This window comes from Hemitrygon akajei, chromosome 2, assembly GCF_048418815.1.
Source record: "Hemitrygon akajei chromosome 2, sHemAka1.3, whole genome shotgun sequence".
In the NCBI taxonomy this organism is placed as follows: domain Eukaryota; kingdom Metazoa; phylum Chordata; class Chondrichthyes; order Myliobatiformes; family Dasyatidae; genus Hemitrygon; species Hemitrygon akajei.
This window is the reverse complement of record NC_133125.1, coordinates 2,085,314-2,106,671: the sequence shown is the minus strand read 5'-3', so window position 1 is coordinate 2,106,671 and position 21,358 is coordinate 2,085,314. Positions and strand designations below refer to the sequence as shown.

The window sequence follows — 21,358 nt, the reverse complement described above, 5'->3', positions numbered from 1 at the left end:
ATGTGCAACATAAGGACGAAGTAAAAAAATGTCTGACAACAGTTAACTGGGCCTTTATTGTTATGGTAATAAGTCATAAAGGCTTCATTGCTGAGTCACAGCATGACTCATTTTAAAAATATCAGACAGCTGGGGTTGCCAACCTGATTTCAGTATATTCATTGAGGTCGCATCACATCAGATTTGATCCCCAAACATGAGGAAATCTGCAGATGAGAGAGCTTAAGGTAAAAGATCCTTTAGGGTCAAGTGATCATTCTATGATCAAATTCACCCTGAAATTTGAGAATGGGAAGCTAAAGTCAGACGCATCGGTATTACAGTGGAGATTAGCACAAATCTCTGAGTGTCATGGGCTGAAATTGACTGTCCTGAAGCCAGATTTCTACAATAAACAGGAATGTAACAGTTCCTCATCTCATGCTGGTTCAGCAGGCAAGTGCAAATCAGAGTGTCTCGCACTGGGTCAGCCGCAGACAATCCAGCTTGTCATTCACACTGAAGAGTAGCACCGTTGGGAGGGTCCAGCCCCCAACCCAGTGCAGATGCAAATATAAATAAATAGCAAAAAATAACGAGAGCATGAAATAACAAGATAAAGAATACTTAAAGTGAGATCATTTGTTGTGGGACCTTCCTAATTTCCTATTGCACATTTTTCTTGGTGCTGCACTACCAGGTTCAAGGACAGTTTAGCTTCCCATTCTCAAATTTCAGGGTGAATTTGATCATACAATGATCATTTGACCCTAAGGGATCTTTTACCTTAAGCTCTCTCATCAATTTTGGAGCATTGCACAACACCCAATCCAGAATACAGTAGCTGATCCTCTGAAGGGCTTAACCATAAGCTGTTCTAAAAAGCCATCTCATAGGCATTCTAGAAATTCACCCTCCTGTAATCCAGCACCAACCTGAAATTCTCCATGACTATTGTAACATTCCCCTTTTGGCATGCAATTTCTATCTGCCATTGTAATTTGTAGGCCACATCCTTACTACTATTTGAGGGTCTGTATACAACTCCCATCAAAATCTTTTTACCCTTGCAGTTCCTTAGCTCTGTCCACAATAATGATTGAACACCTTCTGACCCTATATCACCTCTTTCTAATGATTTGATTTCATTTTTTTTTATAAAGCAAACAGCAACATCACTCCCTCTGCCTTCTTGCATGTCTTTTCAATACAATGTGAATCCTTGGACAATACGCTCCCAGCAATAAGCTTTCAGCCATGCTTCAGTGATGCCTGCAACATCATATCTGCCAATTTGCAACTATTCAGCATACTGCACACACTCACACCTCCAGTCCCGTATTCACCTTTTTCAATTTTGTCTGCCTTTTACTCTGAAACTCATCTTGTTGACTGCAATTTTGCCCGATCAACAGCCTCTCCTCACTACACACATTGCCTGTTTCTGAACAAGCTACCGCATCTTGACAGATACGCGGTTGGGAGACTGTAGGTCTGACACGGTGGTCAGCAGCACAGGGGCGCCGCAGGGAACCGTACTCTCTCCGGTCCTGTTCACCCTGTACACATCAGACTTCCAATATAACTCGGAGTCCTGCCATGTGCAGAAGTTCGCTGATGACACGGCCATAGTGGGGTGTGTCAGGAATGGACAGGAGGAGGAGTATAGGAAACTGATACAGGACTTTGTGATATGGTGCAACTCAAACTACCTGCGTCTCAATATCACCAAGACCAAGGAGATGGTGGTGGACTTTAGGAGATCTAGGCCTCATATGGAGCCAGTGATCATTAATGGAGAATGTGTGGAGCAGGTTAAGACCTACAAGTATCTGGGAGTACAGTTAGACGAGAAGCTAGACTGGACTGCCAACACAGATGCCTTGTGCAGGAAGGCACAGAGTCGACTGTACTTCCTAAGAAGGTTGGCGTCATTCAATGTCTGTAGTGAGATGCTGAAGATGTTCTATAGGTCAGTTGTGGAGAGCGCCCTCTTCTTTGTGGTGGCGTGTTGGGGAGGAAGCATTAAGAAGAGGGACGCCTCACGTCTTAATAAGCTGGTAAGGAAGGCGGGCTCTGTCGTGGGCAAAGTACTGGAGAGTTTAACATCGGTAGCTGAGCGAAGGGCGCTGAGTAGGCTACGGTCAATTATGGATAACTCTGAACATCCTCTACATAGCACCATCCAGAGACAGAGAAGCAGTTTCAGCGACAGGTTACTATCGATGCAATGCTCCTCAGACAGGATGAAGAGGTCAATACTCCCCAATGCCATTAGGCTTTACAATTCTACCGCCAGGACTTAAGAACTTTTTAAAAGCTATTATTAATGCTTTTTGAGATAGTGATTTAGATGCATATCATATTTTTTACTGAGTTAAGTATTGTATGTAATTAGTTTTGCTACAACAAGTGTATGGGACATTGGAAAAAAGTTGAATTTCCCCATGGGGATGAATAAAGTATCTATCTATCTATCTATCTATCTATCTATCTTTAGCACTTACCCACCTTTCTTACGATGCCTCTTACATTGAAATATATGCAGCTCAGAAAACTAGTCACACCGTGGTTGACCTATTGATTCCTAAATTAATAAACCTTCCCACTAAAATATCAATCCCTCTCCAGTTCAGGTGCAAACCATCCCTTCTGTATGGGCCCCACCTTCACTGAAAGAGAGTTCGATGATCCAAAAATCTTGCACCCTCCTTCCTATAGCAACTCCTTAGCCACATATTAAACTGTATAATCTTCCTAGTTATGGACTCGCTAGCATGCATCACGGGTAGCAATTCTAGGATCACAATCCTGGAGGTCCTGCCCTTTAACTTAGCACTCAACTCCCTGAACTCCTTATGCAGAACCTATATTGTCCATGACTTATGGCTGCTCACCCTGCCACTTAAGATTGCTGAGGACTCGATCCAAGACAGCCCAGACCCTGGCACTCAAAAGGCAACATACATATCTGGGAATCTCGTTCGTGCCTACAGAACTTCCTGCTGTGATCACAAATCACCATAAATTGCAATTTTCCATAGCAAACTCACTAAAAGATGAAGTTCTACATTTTACCCCTTTGAAAGAAAAACACAATTAAAACACCTTTCAACTTTTTTCTTGAAAACACAGTATATTATTAATTTGAACACATTAAATGCAATTATTGATTTAAAAAATACTGATCTATACTTTGCAGCATTAATAAAACTACATGTTTATACCATATTTACAGAGTAAAAACAATTTTAGGATTTTTGTAGAGGAATGTTTGAATGAGGAATACAAAAGAAAATGCCAGTGATTCAAATTTATCCTCCAGACTGTGAGGTTCCGCAGGGGGATGTGGGACAGGTGGCAGAGAAGGAGTGCCAGGGTTTTGGGGGGTGGGGGGCGAGGGGCGGTTGTTGGTTTTTTATTATTGGGTTCTTTTGGGTTTCTTGTTTTCTGGCTGCCTGTAAAGAGACGAATCTCAAGGTTGTATAATTTATACATACTTTGATAATAAACTTATTTTGAACTTTGGTGTGGATATAAACACACACAACCCTCAGACATCAGGCAAGGTCATTAAACACAAAGTACACTGCAGATGCTGTGGTCAAATCAAGACGTACAAACAAGCTGGATTAACTCAGCAGGTCGGGCAGCATCTGTTGAAAGAAGCAGTCAACGTTTCGGGTCGAAACCCTTCATCAGGACTGAAGAAGGAGGGGCAGGGGCCCTATAAAGAAGGTGGGGGGAGGGTGGAAAACCAATCAGAGGAAAGATCAAGGGGTGGGGGAGGGGAAGCAGGGAGGGGATAGGCAGAAGAGGTGAAGAAGGAACCTAAGGGGAAAGCACTATGGGTAGTAGAAGAAGGCAGAGTCATGAGAGGTGATAGGCAGCTAGAAGAGGAGACAGAGTAGAGGTGGGATGGGGAAGGGAGAGGGAGGGAATTACTGGAAGTTGGACAATTCGATGTTCACACCAAGGGGCTGGAGACTACCCAGACGGTCATACCAAGGTCATTAGATTGCAAACAATTGGTTTATTGGTTTATAGATCGTTACAGAATATCTCTCTGGTGCTTAATGCTCCCTCCCCTCCACCTTGCCCTTTTCTCAACCATGATTCCGCTCTCCTTGCCCTCTTCCCACTCTCAGTCCACAATAGAGACCCATATCAGAATCAGGTTTATTATCATTTACATTATGAAATTTCCTTTTTTTTCTGTGGCAGGAATACAGTGCAATACATATGCACCAAAGACTTTGATACAATACTGTATGTTAACTCAGGGAGAAAATTTGATTGGAGGTTATGTGAATGCTGAGAAGCAGCATGACCTTGATAGACTAAATGGCTTCCTTCTGTGCTACAACAAAATGCAAGAAAGAAAAACACAAAATGCTGGCGGAACTCAGCCGGCCAGACAGCATCTATGGGAGGAGGTAGTGACGACGTTTCGGGCCAAAACGTCGTCACTACCTCCTCCCATAGATGCTGTCTGGCCGGCTGAGTTCTGCCAGCATTTTGTATTTTTATTTATTTCCAGCATCTGCAGATTCACTCGTGTTGCAAGAAAGAAAAAAATGTCTTTGTTACCAATTGTTGAGTCTCGCTATCTTGACTCTCTATATTGCCAACAAGTAACTGGATCATCTTCCTCCACAATTGATGAAGTTCTTGCTTCTCAGCTCCATCTTGTTGTTTTAGCTGTATTAATCGATTCCATGTTTTAGCAGCCTGCAAAGGAGACACCATCAAGAGAGAATTCAGATACCTAAGGAAAAGGGTGTGGATGAACTAGAAAACAAGAACCTGAACATGGGGAAGACAGATTTCAAATCCAAGAGGCAGGAGCTGGCAGAAGTCGATTAGGAGTCACAAAGTGATCATCTGATGAGTGGGAGTTGGTCATGGTAGCACAGTGAGTAGCACGATACTCTTACAGCTCGGGGTGTCAGAGTTCAATTCTGGCTTTCTCTGTAAGAAAATTTGTATGTTCTTCCTGTGTGCTTGTTCGTTTCCACCAACAGTCCAAAGACATACTGGTTAGTAGGTTAATTGGTCATTGTAAATTGCTGGAGCAGCACAGCTCAATGAGCCAGAAGGGCCTGTTCAGCAGTAGGTGGGTACTTGGTTAAGTAGGTAGACAGACAGACAAATAAATAAATGTGATATTGAGGGAGCTAATGGCCAATGTTCTTCCAGAAGTTTCAAAGGTCACAGATAGGAACATTTATGTGATTCCATGGGCGCGAAAAAGAAGCAAGGATGGTAATTTGCCTCCCAAGTGCCAGGGTTCATGATTTTTCTGAGCATGTCCACAATATCCTGAAATGGGAGAGTGAGCAGCCAGAGGTCATGGTACATATTGGTACCAATGACATAGTTAGGAACAGGGTGGAGGTCCTGAAAGCAGAATACAGGGAGTTAGGAAGGAAGCTGAGAAGCAGGGCCGCAAAGGTAGTAATCTCGGGATTGCTGCCTGTGCCATGTGACAGTGAGTAGAGGAATAGAATGAGGTGGAGGATAAATAAGTGGCTGAAGGATTGGAGCAGGGGGAAACGATTTAGATTTTTGGATCATTGGGACCTCTTCTGGGGCAGGTCTGACCTCTACTAAAAAGACAGGTTGCACTTGAATCCAAGGGGGACCAATATCCTGGCAGGGAGGTTTGCGAATGCTGTTGGGGAGAATTTAAACTAGATTTGCAGAGGGGTGGGAACCAAAGTGAAGAGGCAGAGAATGGGGTGGCTGGAGTACAAGTAGAACCAGCTTGTAGGGAGTTTGTGAGGAAGGACAGGAAGATGTTACAGCAAAGATCACTCGTCCTACTGGGCTGAGATGTGTCTATTTCAATGCAAGGAGTATCATAAACAAGGCAGGTGAATTTACTGTGTGGATCAATATGTGGAATTATGACGTTGTGGCTATTACAGATTCTTGGATGTCTCAGGACCAGGAATGGCTGCTGAGTGTGTCAGGTTTAGATGCTTCAAAAAGAACAGAGAGGGAGGCAAAAGAGGTGGGAGCGTGGCATTGCTAATTAGGGATAGTGTCACAGCTGCAGAAAAGGAGGAAATCATGGAGGGAATGGTCTACTGAGTCAGAGTGGATAGAAGTTAGAAACAGGAAAGGAGCAATAACTCTACTGGGTACTTTACTATGGATCCCCCAATAGTAACAGGGATATCATGGACCAGATAGAGGAAGATTCTGGAATGGTGCAATAATAATAGGTAGCTGGGAGATTTTAACTTCCCTAATATTGATTGACATCTCCTTAGCACAAAGGGTTTAAAATGGGATGGGGTTTGTTAGGCGTGTTCAGGAAGGTTTCTTGACACAATATGTAGATAAGCCTACCAGTGGAGAGACTGTACTTGATCTGGTATTGGGAAATGAACCTGGTCAGGTGTCAGATCTCTCAGTGGGAGAGTATTTTGGAGGTAGTGATCACAACTCTATTTCCTTCATCATAGCACTGGAGAGGGACAGGAGCAGACAATTTGGGAAAACATTTAATTGGGGTAGGAAAAATATGATGCTATTAGGCAGGAACTTGTGAGCATAAATTGGGAGCAGATGTTCTCAGGGAAATGCACAGCAGAAAGGTGGCAAATGTTTAGGGAACACCTGCAGGGAGTTTGTCATAGGTATGTTCCATTGAAGCAGGGAAAGGATGGGAGGATTAAAGAACTATGCTGTACAAAAGATGTACAAAATCTAGTTAAGAAAAAAAGAAAAGCTTACAAAAAGGTTCAAGAATCTAGGTACTGTTAGAACTCTAAAAAATTCCAAGAGGTTGCAAGGAAAGAGTTTAAGAATGAAATTAGGAGAGCCAGAAGGGGCCATGAGAAGGCCTTGGTGAGAAAGATTAAGGAAAACCCGAAGGTATTCTACAACAAGAACATGAGGATGAGCCGTGTAAGAATAGACTAATCAGGCGCAATAGTTGAAACACGTGCATGAACTTGGAAGAGGTGGTGGAGGTACTTCATAAATACATTACTTCAATATTCACCAGGGAAAAAAACCTTGGCAATTGTGGAGATGACTTACAGTGGACTGAAATGCTTGAGCATATAGACATTAAGGAAGAGGATGTGCTGGGGCTTTTGAAAAGTATTAAATTAGATAAGTCACAGGGACTGGGTGAGATATACCCTAGGCTACTGTGGGAACGAGCAAATGTTGTTCCCTTGTTCAAAAGAAGTAGAGGTAACCCAGGAAATTATAGACCAGTGAGTTTGACCTCAGTGGTGGGCAAGTTGTTGAAGAAGATCCTGAAAGGCAGGATATATGAGCATTTGGAGAGACATAATCTGATTAGTGATAGTCAGCATCGCTTTGTCAAGGGCAGGTCATGACTTACGAGCCTGATTGAATTCTTTAAGGATGCAACAAAATACATTGATGAAGGTTGACCAGTGGATGTAGTGTATATGGATTTCAGTAATGCGTTTGATAAGGTTCCCATGCAAGGCTCCTTCAGAAAGTAAGGAGGCATGGGATCCAAGGAGACATAGAAACATAGCACAATACAGCACAATACAGGCCCTTTGGCCCACAAAGTTGTGCCAAATATGTCCCTACCTTAGAAATTAGTAGGCTTACCTATAGCCCTCTATTTTACTAAGCTCCATGTACTTATCTAAAAGCCTCTTAAAAGACCCTATCATAGTGGTTACCAACCTTTTGAAGCCCAAGATCCATACCTCAGCCTTAGTGAAAGGCAAGATCAACCCCAAATCAATTAGTTACATGCATGTGCACCAGGGCAGAAAAAAACAGAAGTAAAACCCTGCCCCAGGGTCACCACTCTTTTTTTTTGTATTTGATTAATATTGAGAATATTCTTGCGGACCAGCCGACCAGGGGTTGGGGGGGAGGGGTGTTAAACACGACCGGAATACAGCGATACTCAAAGCAGGTTCCTTATGTCCAGTCTGCTCCACAATTTAGTTTACACGGCTCTTGGCACTTAGCTTCTGTCCCACTTGCTCACGTTTTCTCCGCTGGGAAAAAAACAACGCGTTTGTCTTTATGTGCAGGGTGCTTGGACTCAAGGTACCGAAGCAGTTTTGAGGGCTTCATTGCCTCATTAGACAACTTCCCGCCCGCCCGCCGCCAGACGCCTTGGCCAGGTGCAGCTGTTCCCGTACTGGGACCGCGGCGGTTGCAGTCCGGAGACAGCGACCAACCGACCAAGCGAGGTGTGCAACAGGGCGCCTGCCCGCCCCCCTTGTAGGATCTATTACCTGACAAAAGTTTGGCTGGAGGGATGACTTTCATTAGATCGCAGCGAGGTAGCTACTCTGCTACTTACGGAACGAATTAGGGCATCTGCGAATATTTTAGCACCGGGTTCCCCACGAACATTCAGTGTGGTAAACAGGTTCAGAGGGGCGCCCATCTGTCTGTGCTCCAGGCCAGCAGCAACGACACTTCCCGCCGGCCGCGTGAGACCAACCAGTGATCCCTGGCGCGAGTATATCACTGTGTTTAGGCGACTGATGACCTCGCGTGTGTTCAAGTTCAACAGTGGGCATGACAGGGAATGAGGAAAGGTGCAACTGACTCATATCGTTTCCTCGCGGCCCGGTGGTTGGGGACCACTGAAGTACACTGTATAGTGCATGGCGGGGGAGCTACACGCATGCACACTGAGCAGAAACAACAGAACTAAACCCCCCCCACCCCCAATCCGGAAACAATCTCTCAACAGTACTTGTGTTTTTATTTATTTTTTTTTCAGGATCTACTGGGAAAGTCTCAAAGATCAACAAGTCGATCGCGATCGATGAGTTGGCGACCACTATCCTATCGTATCTGCCTCCACCACCGTTGCTGGCAGCCCATTCCATGCTCTCACCACTCTCTGAGTAAAAAACTTACCCCTGACATCTCCCCTGTACCTACTCCCCAGCACCTTAAACCTGTGTCCTCTTGTGGCAACCATTTCATCCCTGGGAAAAAAGCCTCTGACTATCCACACAATCAACGCCTCTCATTATCTTATACACCTCTATCAGGTCACCTCTCATCCTCTGTTGCTCCAAGGAGAAAAGTCGAGTTCACTCAACCTACGTTCATAAGGCCTGCTCCCCAATCTAGGCAACATCCTTGTAAATCTCCTCTGCATCCTTTCTATGACTTCCACATCCTTCTTGAAGTGAGGTGACCAGAACAGAGCACAGTACTCCAAGTGGGGTCTGACCAGGGTCCTATATAGCTGCTATTACCTCTCGGCTCCTAAATTCAATTCCATGATTGATGAAGGCCAATACACCATACGCCTTCTTAACCACAGAGTCAACCTACGCAACTGCTTTAAGCGTCCTATGGACTTGGACCCCAAGATCGCTCTGATCCTCCATACTGCCAAGAGTTTTACCATTAATACTATTTTCTGCCATCATATTTGACCTACCGAAATGAACCACTTCACACTTCTCTGGGTTGAACTCCAACTGCCACTTCTCAGCCCAGTTTTGCATCCTATCAATGTCTCACAGTAACCTCTGACAGCCCTCCACACTATCCGCAACACTTCCAACCTTTGTGTCATCAGCAAATTTACTAACCCATCCCTCCACTTCCTCATCCAGGTTATATTTTATCCAGGTTGCTTTTATAAAAATCACTAAGAGCAAGGGTCCCAGAACAGATCCCTGAGGCACTCCACTGGTGACCGCCCTCCATGCAGAATATGACCCATCTACAACCACTCTTTGCCTTCTGTGGGCAAGCCAGTTCTGGATCCACAAAGCAATGTCCCCTTGGATCCCATGCTTCCTTACTTTCTCAATAAGCCTTGCATGGGGTACCTTATCAAATGCCTTGCTGAAATCTATATACACTACATCTACTGCTCTTCCTTCATCAATGTGTTTAGTCACATCCTCAAAGCACAACATGCCCTTGACAAAGCCATGCTAACTATTCCTAATCATATTATACCTCTCCAAATGTTTATAAAACCTACCTCTCAGGATCCTCTCCATCAACTTACCAACCAATGAGGTAAGACTCACTGGTCTATAATTTCCTGGGCTATCTCTATGCCCTTTCTTGAATAAAGAAACAACATCCAGAACCCTCCAATCCTCCGGAACTTCTCCCATCCCCATTGATGATGCAAAGATCATTACCAGAGGCTCAGCAATCTCCTCCCTCATCTCCCACAGTAGCCTGGGGTACATGTCATCCGGTCCCGGCAAATTATCCAACTTGATGCTTTCCAAAAGCTCCAGCACATCCTCTTTCTTAATATCAACATGCTCAAGCTTTTCAGTCTGCTGCAAGTCATCACTACAATCACCAATATCCTTGGTTTGTGGATCCAGAATTGGCTTGCCAACAGAAAGCAAAGGTGGTTGTAGATGGTTCATATTCTGCATGGAGGTCAGTGACCAGTGCTGTTCTGCAGGAATCTGTTCTGGGAACCCTCCACTTTGTGATTTTTATAAATGACCTGGATAAAGAAGTAGAAGGGTGGGTTGGTAAGTTTGCTGATGACACAAGGTTTGGGGGTGTTTTGGATAGTCCGGAGGGTTGTCAGAGGTTACAGCGTAATATCGATAGGATACAGAACTGGGCTGAGAATGGCAGATGGACTTCAACCCAGATAAATGTGAAGTGGTTCATTTCGGTTGGTCAAATTTGAAGATAGAACATAATATAAATGGTAAGACTCGTGGCAGTGTGGAGGATCAGAAAGATTTTGGGGTCCATGACCATTGAACACTCAAAGCTGCTGCGTAGGTTGACGGTATTGTTAAGAAGGCGTATGGTGTGTCGCCATTCATCAACAGTGGGACGGAGGTCAAGAGTCGTGAGGTAATGTTACAGCTACACAAAACCTTAGTCAGACCCCACTTGGAGTACTGTGTTCATTTCTGGTCACCTCACTACTGGAAGGATATGGATACTATAGAGAGTGCACAGGAGATTTACAAGGATGTTGCCTGGATTAGAGAGCATACCTTATGAGAATAGGTTGAGTGAACTTGGCCTTTTCTCCTTCGAGCAATGGAGGATGAGAGGTGACCTGATAGAGGTGTATAAGATGATGAGGGGCATTGATCGTGTGGATAGCCAGATACTTTTTCCCAGCGCTTTAATGGCTAACACAAGGGGGCATATTTTTAAGGTACTTGGAAATAGGTACCAAGGAGATGTCAAGGGCAAGTTTATCCCACACAGAGTGTGGCAGCTGTGTGGAATGCACTGACGGTGGCAGTGGTAGAAGCAAATACAATAGGCTCTTTTAAGGGAGTACATGGAGCTCAGAAACATAGAAGGCTATGTACTAGGGAAATTCTAGACAGTTTCTAAAGTAGGTTACATGGTCGGCACAACATTGTGGGCCGTAAGGCCTGTAATGTGCTGTAGATTTCTCTGTAGGTCAAGACAATGCCAAGTCCAAATAAAATTTGAAGTCAGGGGATATTAACAGTTAGTGTATAAACAGATGGCAGGAATATAGAACTGAAAAGAAGGAATTGTGGCGACCCACTTTCTGTGCAGGCGAACCTACTCACAAATAGCCAGCGCACGGGGAGAGACTTTGGTAATGCACCTCTGACGTCATTTCCGCCCAGAGAGGGCGGGCGCTAGGGATAAAATGCCAGTGCCGCGGTTTGAACAAACTAGTCTCGAAACGACTTACCGACTGCGTGTCGTTGTCTCTAGCTCTGTATGTAGTACATCGCTACATTGGTGACCCTGACGGTCTAAACGGGATTTGGACCAAAGATGACCGACTCTTCATCTGTTGACGCAGTTTCGCTAAAACTGCCGACTTTCTGGACGCTGCGACCACGCGTGTTGTTTAGCCAAGCAGAAGCCCAATTCCAAATTCGGCATATACCTTCTGATTCCACACATTACTATCATGTGGTGAGCGCCCTTGACCAGGAGATGGCCGCCCAGGTTGTGGATTTCATACAGTCGCCCCCGGAAGAAGGCAAATATGAAGCATTCAAAGCGCTGCTCATTGGGACTTTTGGCCTCTCACGGCATGAGCAGGGTGCCCGCCTGCTTCACCTGGATGGTTTGGGAGACAGGCTGCCATCAGCATTGATGAACGAGATGCTGGCCCTGGCTGACGGACAAAAGCACTGCCTCATGTTTCAGCAAGCGTTCTTAGAGCAACTGCCCGACGACATACATCTGCTGCTGGCCGACGCAGATTTCAGCGACCCCCAGAAGGTGGCGGCCCGGGCAGACGGGCTGTGGAAAGCCAAGAGGGAGAGCGTGGCGTCTGTCGGTCAGATTACCAGGCCACGTGCCCAACAGCGGACCAGACCAGGCCCGGCAGGGGGGCGCACACAACACAGAGGCAGGAGCGAAGAGGACAGAGAACAGTGGTGTTTCTACCACCAGCAGTGGGGCACAGAAGCCTGCCGTTGTCGCCCGCCCTGCAAGGGCCAGGTGCTGCTAATGACTATGGCAGCTGGCCACCAGGACAGCCTCTTGTACGTCTGGGACAAACAGTCAGGACGCCGCTTCTTGGTCGACACCGGAGTGGAAATCAGCGTCTTGCCCCCAACGGGGTACCACACCCACAACAGGAAGCCAGGACCCACCCTGAGGGCCGCAAACGGCAGCACGATACGGACCTACGGCACCCGCACAGTGCAGCTGCAGTTCGGCGCCAGCCGGTTCACGTGGGACTTCACACTGGCCGCCGTGGCCCAACCACTCCTGGGGGCGGACTTCTTGCGAGCTCACAGCCTGCTGGTCGACTTGCAAGGGAAAAGACTGGTACATGCCGAGACTTTCCAGACGTTCTCCCTGGGTGAAGTCAAGTTGCCGGCCCCACACCTGGACTCCATCACGCTGTCAGACAACAAATTCACCAGAATCTTGGCGGACTTTCCATCAATTCTGGCACCGCAGTTCACAGCAGCCATGCCCAGACACGGGGTTCAGCACTACATCCTGACCCAGGGACCACCCCTCCACGCCCGCGCACGAAGGCTCTCCCCGGAAAAGCTCCGCCTGGCGAAGGAGGAGTTCAAGAGGATGGAGGAATTGGGAATCGTACAGAGGTCCGACAGCCCATGGGCCTCCCCCCTGCACATGGTGCCCAAAGCAGCCGGGGGTTGGAGATCATGCGTCAACTACCGCAGACTGAACGAGGCTACAACTCCAGACCGCTACCCCGTGCCGCACACACAGGACTTTGCAGCAAACCTGCACGGGGCAAGAATCTTTTCCAAAGTAGACCTCGTCCGGGGATACCATCAAATCCCGGTGCACCCTGAAGACATCCCCAAAACAGCACTGTTCGAGTTCCTCCGAATGCCGTTCGGCCTGAAGAATGCCGCACAGACGTTCCAACGGCTAATGGATACAGTGGGACGCAACCTGGACTTTACGTTCATCTATTTGGACGACATCCTTATAGCCAGCAGTAGTTGTCAGGAGCTTCTGTCCCACCTCTGCCAACTCTACTCCCGCCTGAGTGATCTCAGCCTCACGATCAACCTGGCCAAATGCCAGTTCGGTCTCGATACCATCGACTTCCTGGGCCACAGGATTACCAAAGACGGGACAACACCTCTGCCCGCCAAGGTAGACGTGATCCGCCACTTTGCCCGGCCCAACACGGTCAAAGGCCTGCAGGAGTTCGTTGGTATGGTGAACTTCTACCACCGTTTCCTCCCCTCAGCAGCCCGTATCATGCGCCCTTTGTGCACCCTGATGTCAGGAAAAGGCAAGGACATTACTTGGGACGAGGAGGCCGCAGCTGCTTTTGTTAAAGCCAAGGAAGCCTTGGCAGATGCCGCGATGCTGCTGCACCCCAGAACGGACGTTCTGACCGCCCTCACGGTGGACGCATCTGACACAGCAGTCGGTGGGGTGCTGGAGCAACTCATTGAGGGGCGCTGGCAACCCCTGGCGTTCTTCAGCAAGCACCTATGACCACCCGAACTCAAGTACAGTGCTTTCGACCGGAAGCTGTTGGCACTGTATCTGGCAATCCGGCATTTCAGGTACTTCTTAGAAGGCAGGCTGTTCACCGCGTTCACGGACCACAAACCGTTGACCTTCGCGTTCACGAAGGTGTCTGATCCCTGGTCGGCTCGCCAGCAGCGACATCTGTCCTACATCTCCGAGTACACGACGGACATCCAGCATGTCTCGGGAAAGGACAACGTCGTGGCAGACGCACTCTCCAGACCCCTGTCCCTGGGGGTGGACTATGCAGCACTGGCAGAGGCACAGCAGGCAGACGACGAGATGCCCAGCTACAGGACCGCAGTCTCGGGTTTGCATCTGCAGGACTTTTTCGTAGGCCCAGGTGAGGGGACCCTCCAGTGCGACGTGGCTACCGGCCAACCTCACCCCATCGTCCCGGCAGCCTGTAGGCAGTGAGTTTTCGACCCCATACACAGTTTGGAGCACCCATCTATCAGGACAACCATCCGGCTGGTCTCCAGCAAGTTCGCGTGGCACGGACTTCACAAGCAGGTCAGTGAATGGGCCAGAACGTGCGCGCAGTGCCAAACAGCCAAGGTGCAGCGGCACACTAAAGCCCCGTCACAGCAGTTCGAACCCACCCACTGGAGGTTCGACCACATTCATGTGGATATCGTGGGCCCCCTACCAGTGTCCCGAGGAGCGCGGTACCTCCTAACTATGGTAGACCGGTTCATGAGGTGGCCAGAGGTGGTCCCGCTCACTGACACATCTGCCGATTCCTGTGCACGAGCACTGATTGCAACCTGGGTAGCACACTTCGGGGTACCGGCCCACATTACCTCCAACAGAGGCGCCCAGTTCAGCTCCAGCCTGTTGGGAACGCAGCTACACCACACAACTGCCTACCACCCACAGTCGAACGGACTAGTGGAACGCTTCCACCGTCACTTGAAGTCGGCTCTCATGGCCCGCCTGAGAGGACCTAACTGGGTGGACGAGCTTCCCTGGGTCCTGCTTGGAATTCGCACGGCGCCCAAAGAGGATCTGCACGCCTCATCGGCCGAGTTGGTGTACGGCGCGCCCCTGGCCGTCCCAGGAGAGTTCATACCAGCCCCAAGGGGGCAAGAGGAAGAACCCGCAGCAGTCCTGGACAGACTACGCGAAAGGCTCAGCAACCTGGCCCCCATGCCGACTTCAATGCACGGACGGACCCCGACCCATGTACCCAAAGACCTGCAGAACTGTAAATTTGTGTTTGTACGAAGGGGTGGACACCGGGCACCGCTACAGCGGCTGTACGAGGGGCCGTTCAAGGTGATCAACAACAACGGGTCCACGTACGGTCTGGACATTGGTGGGAAAGAGGACGTTTTCACGGTGGACCGACTCAAACCTGCCCATGTGGACTTGGTACAGCCGGTCGAGGTTCAGGCACCGTGGCGCAGAGGCAGACCTCCCAAACAGAGGCTGATCCAGACTGTGGACATTGGGGGGGTGTATCGCCGGTTCTGGGGGGGGGGTTATGTGGCGACCCAATTTCTGCGCTGGCGAACCGGCTCACAAATAGCCAGCGCACGGAGAGAGACTTTGGTAATGTACCTCTGATGTCATTTCCGCCCGGAGAGGGCGGGCGCTAGGGATTAAATGCCAGCGCCGCAAAGTTTTAATAAACTAGTCTCGAAACGACTTACCGACTGCGTGTCGTCTCTAGCTCTGTATATAGTACATCGCTACAGAATGTTCATAAATGGAGGATATAAAGAGTGCAGCTAAAAAAAATTAGAGGGCAAAGAGTGTGCACAAAATAAGGATTAAGAAAATCCTGAAACATTTAAGGGCAAGAGTACAACCAGGGGAAGCGTAGGGCTCATTAAGGTACAATGTATGAAGCCAAAGAACATAGGTGAGATGTTAAATCAGGGGTTCCCAACCTGGGGTTAACGGCCAACTTGCTTAATGGTATTGGTCACTGGCATACAGTAGGTTTGGAACCCCCATCTTAAATAAACACTTCCGAACAGCTTTGATCAAGGAGGGCCTTGTAGCTGGAGAATTCAGAGAAGGGAAGGTGGATAATTCCCTTCCTTGATGAATTACATCTCAGAATACTGTGGGAAGCAACATGGAGGTTCGCAGAAATTTTTTCATTTTTTTTCCAGCAATAAGTGAGGTGCTCCATGACTCCAGCACAGCAAATGAGGTATCTTTACTCAGGAAAGACCGTGATTAGCCAGGTAATTTCTGGTCTAACTTCAGTCATTAGAAGTAATTGGAACAAAAATTCTGAGGGACAAGATTAATCTAGAAGTGGGAAAGTAGGAGATCCTGTCTTGCCAAGCTGATTGTTTTAAAACAAAGAGGTGCCAAGCTGCAATTGATTCCACGAGGATTTGCATGTGGAAGACTAGTCCAAAAGGTAAGACCCCATGACATCCAAGGCAAATTGGTTTGGTAACTGAAGACATTAGAGGGATGTGTTTGTGGTTGTTTTAACATTATGACCACAGGGTTCGTTGTTGCTTGTCAATACATTAACAATTTGGATAAGAATATGGCAGTATGAAAAGTATGTTCAAGTGAGCAACAAAATTAGTGTTATCAATAGTGAAGCAAGTCATCTTAGGTTACAACACAACTTTAATGAATTGGCAAGATAGGACGAGCAATAGCAGGTGGAATTTATCCTGATAAGCAGATACTGATGCATTTTGGTAGAAATAACACTATTCACTGCATGTCTCCTAGTATTAAATAATAGGCAGAATTGAGGACCAGAGCATCGTGGTACACACGTTCAAGGATCAATGAAGGTAGGAGAATACTGTAGGTAGGCAAGATAAATTATTTAGCTATATTAAACAAGGCATAGAACACAAGTGCAAGATGTTCATGATACAAGTTTATAAAATATTGATGGAATGCTATGGTCACTACACTCTAGGGAGGATATCTTCGCACACAGAAGGGATTCATTTGGATGGTGCCTGGGATTTCAATTGCAAGCAGAACAGGGTGGTGTGGATGAGACTGAAGTGAAATGTCACTGGAGTATACAAAATTATGAGGGGCTGTCATAGGGTAAATAGTAAGACACATATTTTGCCCAATTTTTAATTAGGGAAGGGCAAATTATGAGGCTATAAGGCTGGAACTTGCGGGTGTGAACTGGGATGATGTTTTTGCGGGGAAATGTATTATGGACATGTGGTCGATGTTTAAGTTTGAGTTTGACGTCAGTGGTGGGTAAATTAATGGAAAGTATTCTTAGAGATAGTATTTATAATCATCTGGATAGACAGGATCTGATTAGGAGTAGCCAGCATGGATTTGTGGGTGGAAGGTCATGTTTGACAAACCTTATTGAATTTTTTGAAGTAGTTACGAGGAATGTTGACGAGGGTAAGGCAGTGGATGTAGTCTATATGGACTTCAGCAAGGCCTTTGACAAAGTTCCATATGGAAGGTTAGTTAAGAAGGTTCAGTCGTTAGGTATTAATGCTGGAGTAATACAATGGATTCAACAGTGGCTAGATGGGAGATGCCAGAGAGTAGTGGTGGATAATTGTTTATCGGGATGGAGACCGGTGACTAGCGGGGTGCCTCAGGGATCTGTTTTGGGCCCAATGTTGTTTGTAATATATATAAATGATCTGGATGATGGGGTGGTAAATTGGATTAGTAAGTATGCTGATGATACTAAGGTAGGAGGTGTTGTGGATAATGAGGTGGGTTTTCAAAGCTTGCAGGGAGATTTATGCCGGTTAGAAGAATGGGCTGAACGTTGGCAGATGGAGTTTAATGCTGAGAAGTGTGAGGTTCTACATTTTGGCAGGAATAATCCAAATAGAACATACAGGGTAAATGGTAGGGCATTGAGGAATGCAGTGGAACAGAGCGATCTAGGAATAACAGTGCATAGTTCCCTGAAGGTGGAGTCTCATGTAGATAGGGTGGTGAAGAAGGCTTTTGGAACGCTGGCCTTTATAAATCAGAGCATTGAGTACAGAAGTTGGGATGTAATGTTAAAATTGTACAAGGCATTGGTAAGGCCAAATTTGGAGTATTGTGTACAGTTCTGGTCACCGAATTATAGGAAAGATATCAATAAATTAGAGAGAGTGCAGAGACGATTTACTAGGATGTTACCTGGGTTTCAGCACTTAAGTTACAGAGAAAGGTTGAACAAGTTAGGTCTCTATTCATTGGAGAGTAGAAGGTTGAGGGGGGACTTGATCGAGGTATTTAAAATTTTGAGAGGGATAGATAGAGTTGACGTGAATAGGCTGTTTCCATTGAGAGTAGGGGAGATTCAAACGAGAGGACATGATTTGAGAGTTAGAGGGCAAAAGTTTAAGGGAAACACGAGGGGGTATTTCTTTACTCAGAGAGTGATAGCTGTGTGGAATGAGCTTCCTGTAGAAGTAGTAGAGGCCAGTTCAGTTGTGTCATTTAAGGTAAAATTGGATAGGTATATGGACAGGAAAGGAGTGGAGGGTTATGGGCTGAGTGCGGGTAGGTGGGACTAGGTGAGATTAAGAGTTCGGCACGGACTAGGAGGGCCGGAATGGCCTGTTTCCGTGCTGTGATTGTTATATGGTTATATAAGGGGGCATGAGAAGGCCTTGGCGAGTAGGGTAAAGGAAAACCCCAAGGCATTCTTCAATTATGTGAAGAACAAAAGGATGACAGGAGTGAAGGTAGGACCGATTAGAGATAAAAGTGGGAAGATGTGCCTGGAGGCTGTGGAAGTGAGCGAGGTCCTCAATGAATACTTCTCTTCGGTATTCACCACTGAGAGGGATCTTGATGACGGTGAGGACAATATGAGTGAGGTTGATGTTTTGGAGCATGTTGATATTAAGAGAGAGGAGGTGTTGGAGTTGTTAAAATACATTAGGATGGATAAGTCCCCTGGGCCTGAAGGAATATTCCCCAGGCTGCTCCACGAGGCAAGGGAAGAGATTGCTGAGCCTCTGGCTAGGATCTTTATGACCTCGTTGTCCATGGGAATGGTACCAGAGGATTGGAGGGAGGCCATTGTTGTCCCCTTGTTCAAAAAAGGTAGTAGGGATAGTCCAGGTAATCATAGACCAGTGAGCCTTACGTCTGTGGTGGGAAAGCTGTTGGAAAAGATTCTTAGAGATAGGATCTATGGGCATTTAGAGAATCATAGTCTGATCAGGGACAGTCAGCATGGCTTTGTGAAGAGCAGATCGTGCCTAACAAGCCTGTTAGAGTTCTTTGAGGAGGCGACCACGCATATAGATGAGGGTAGTGCAGTGGATGTGATCTACATGGATTTTAGTAAGGCATTTGACAAGGTTCCACATGGTAGACTTATTCAGAAAGTCAGAAGGCATGGGATCCAGGGAAGTTTGGCCAGATGGATTCAGAATTGGCTTGCCTGCAGAAGGCAGAGGGTCGTGGTGGAGGAAGTACATTCAGATTGGAGGGTTGTGACAGTGGTGTCCCACAAGGATCGGTTCTGGGACCTCTATTTTTCGTGATTTTTATTAACGACCTGGATATGGGGGTAGAAGGTTGGGTTGGCAAGTTGACTCAAAGGTTGGTGGTGTTGTGGATAGTTTTGAGGATTGTCGAAGATTGCAGAGAGACATTGATAGGATGCAGAAGTGGGCTGAGAAGTGGCAGATGGAGTTCAACCCGGAGAAGTGTGAGGTGGTACACTTTGGAAGGACAAACTCCAAGGCAGAGTACAAAGTAAATGGCAGGATACTTAGTAGTGTGCAAAGAGCAGAGGGATCTGGGGGTACTTGTCCACAGATCCCTGAAAGTTGCCTCACAGGTAGAGACGGTGGTTAAGAAAGCTTATGGGGTGTTAGTTTTCATAAATCAAGGGATAGAGTTCAAGAGTCGTGAGGTAATGATGCAGCTCTATAAAACTCTGGTTAGGCCACACTTGGAGTACTGTGTCCAGTTCTGGTTACCTCACTATAGGAAGGATGTGGAAGCATTGGAAAGGGTACAGAGGAGATTTACCAGGATGCTGCCTGGTTTAGAGAGTATGCATTATGATCAGAGATTAAGGGAGCTAGGGCTTTACTCATTGGAGAGAAGGAGGATGAGAGGAGACATGATAGAGGTATACAAGATATTGAGAGGAATAGACAGAGTGGACCGCCAGCGCCTCTTCCCCAGGGCACCACTGCTCAATACAAGACGATATGGCTTTAAGGCAAGAGGTGGGAAATTCAAGGGGAAGGTTTTTTACTCAGAGAGTGGTTGGTGTGTGGAATGCACTGCCTGAGTCAGTGGTGGAGGCAGATAGACTAGTGAAATTTAAGAGACTACTAGAAAGGTATACGGAGGAATTTAAGGTGGGGGGTTATATGGGAGGCAGGGTTTAAGGGTTGGCACAACATTGTGGGCCAAAGGGCCTATACTGTGCTGTACTATTCTATGTTCTATAACAAGTTTATTTTTCATCTGAACCCAAAATGTAAGAAACAGTTAGATAGGTTCCACACAGAAGGTTAGTTAGGAAGGTTCAATCATTAGGTATTAATATTGAAGTTGTAAAATGGATTCAACAGTGGCTGGATGGGAGATGCCAGAGAGTAGTGGTGGATAACTGTTTGTCAGGTTGGAGGCCGATGACTAGTGGTGTGTCTCAGGGGTCTGGACTGGGTCCAATGTTGTTTGTCATATACATTAATGATCTGGATGATGGGGTGGTAAATTGGATGATACTAAGATAGGTGGCGTTGTGGATAATGAAGTAGGTTTTCAAAGTTTGCAGAGAGATTTAGGCCAGTTAGAAGAGTGGGCTGAAAAATGGCAGATGGAGTTTAATGCTGATAAATGTGAGGTGCTACATTTTGGCAGGACTAATCAAAATAGGACATACATGGTAAATGGTAGGGCATTGAGGAATGCAGTAGAACAGCGTGATCTAGGAATAATGGTACATAGTTCCCTGAAGGTGGAATCTCATGTGGATAGGGTGGTGAAGAAAGCTTTTGGTATGCTGGCTCTTATAAATCAGAGCATTGAGTATAGGAGTTGGGATGTAATGTTAAGATTGTGCAAGGCATTGCTGAGGCCAAATTTGGAGTACTGTGTACAGTTCTGGTCACCAAATTATAGGAAAGATGTCAACAAAATAGTGAGAGTACAGAGGAGATTTACTAGAATGTAACCTGGGTTTCAGCACCTAAGTTACAGGGAAAGGTTGAACAAGTTAGGTCTTTATTCTTTGGAGCGTAAAAGGTTGAGGGGGGACTTGATAGAGGTATTTAAGATTATGAGGGGGAGAGATAGAGTTGACATGGATAGGCTTTTTCCATTGAGAGTAGGGGAGATTCAAACAAGAGGACATGAGTTGAGAGTTAAGGGGCAAAAGTTTAGGGGTAACACGAGGGGGAACTTCTTTACTCAGAGAGTGGTAGCTGTGTGGAACGAGCTTCCAGTAGAAGTGGTAGAGGCAGGATCG

At 46.6% G+C, this 21,358-nt stretch overlaps 1 protein-coding gene across 1 annotated transcript in view; it reads right to left on the bottom strand.

Moving 5' to 3' along the window:
• skic3 (SKI3 subunit of superkiller complex) overlaps positions 1–21,358 on the bottom strand; it is a 183,377-nt gene that overhangs the window by 127,576 nt on the left and 34,443 nt on the right. The window contains exon 6 of the mRNA XM_073066275.1: positions 4,570–4,710. Within this exon, the coding sequence (XP_072922376.1) occupies positions 4,570–4,710 (141 nt within the window). The remainder of the gene's footprint in view (positions 1–4,569; positions 4,711–21,358) is intronic.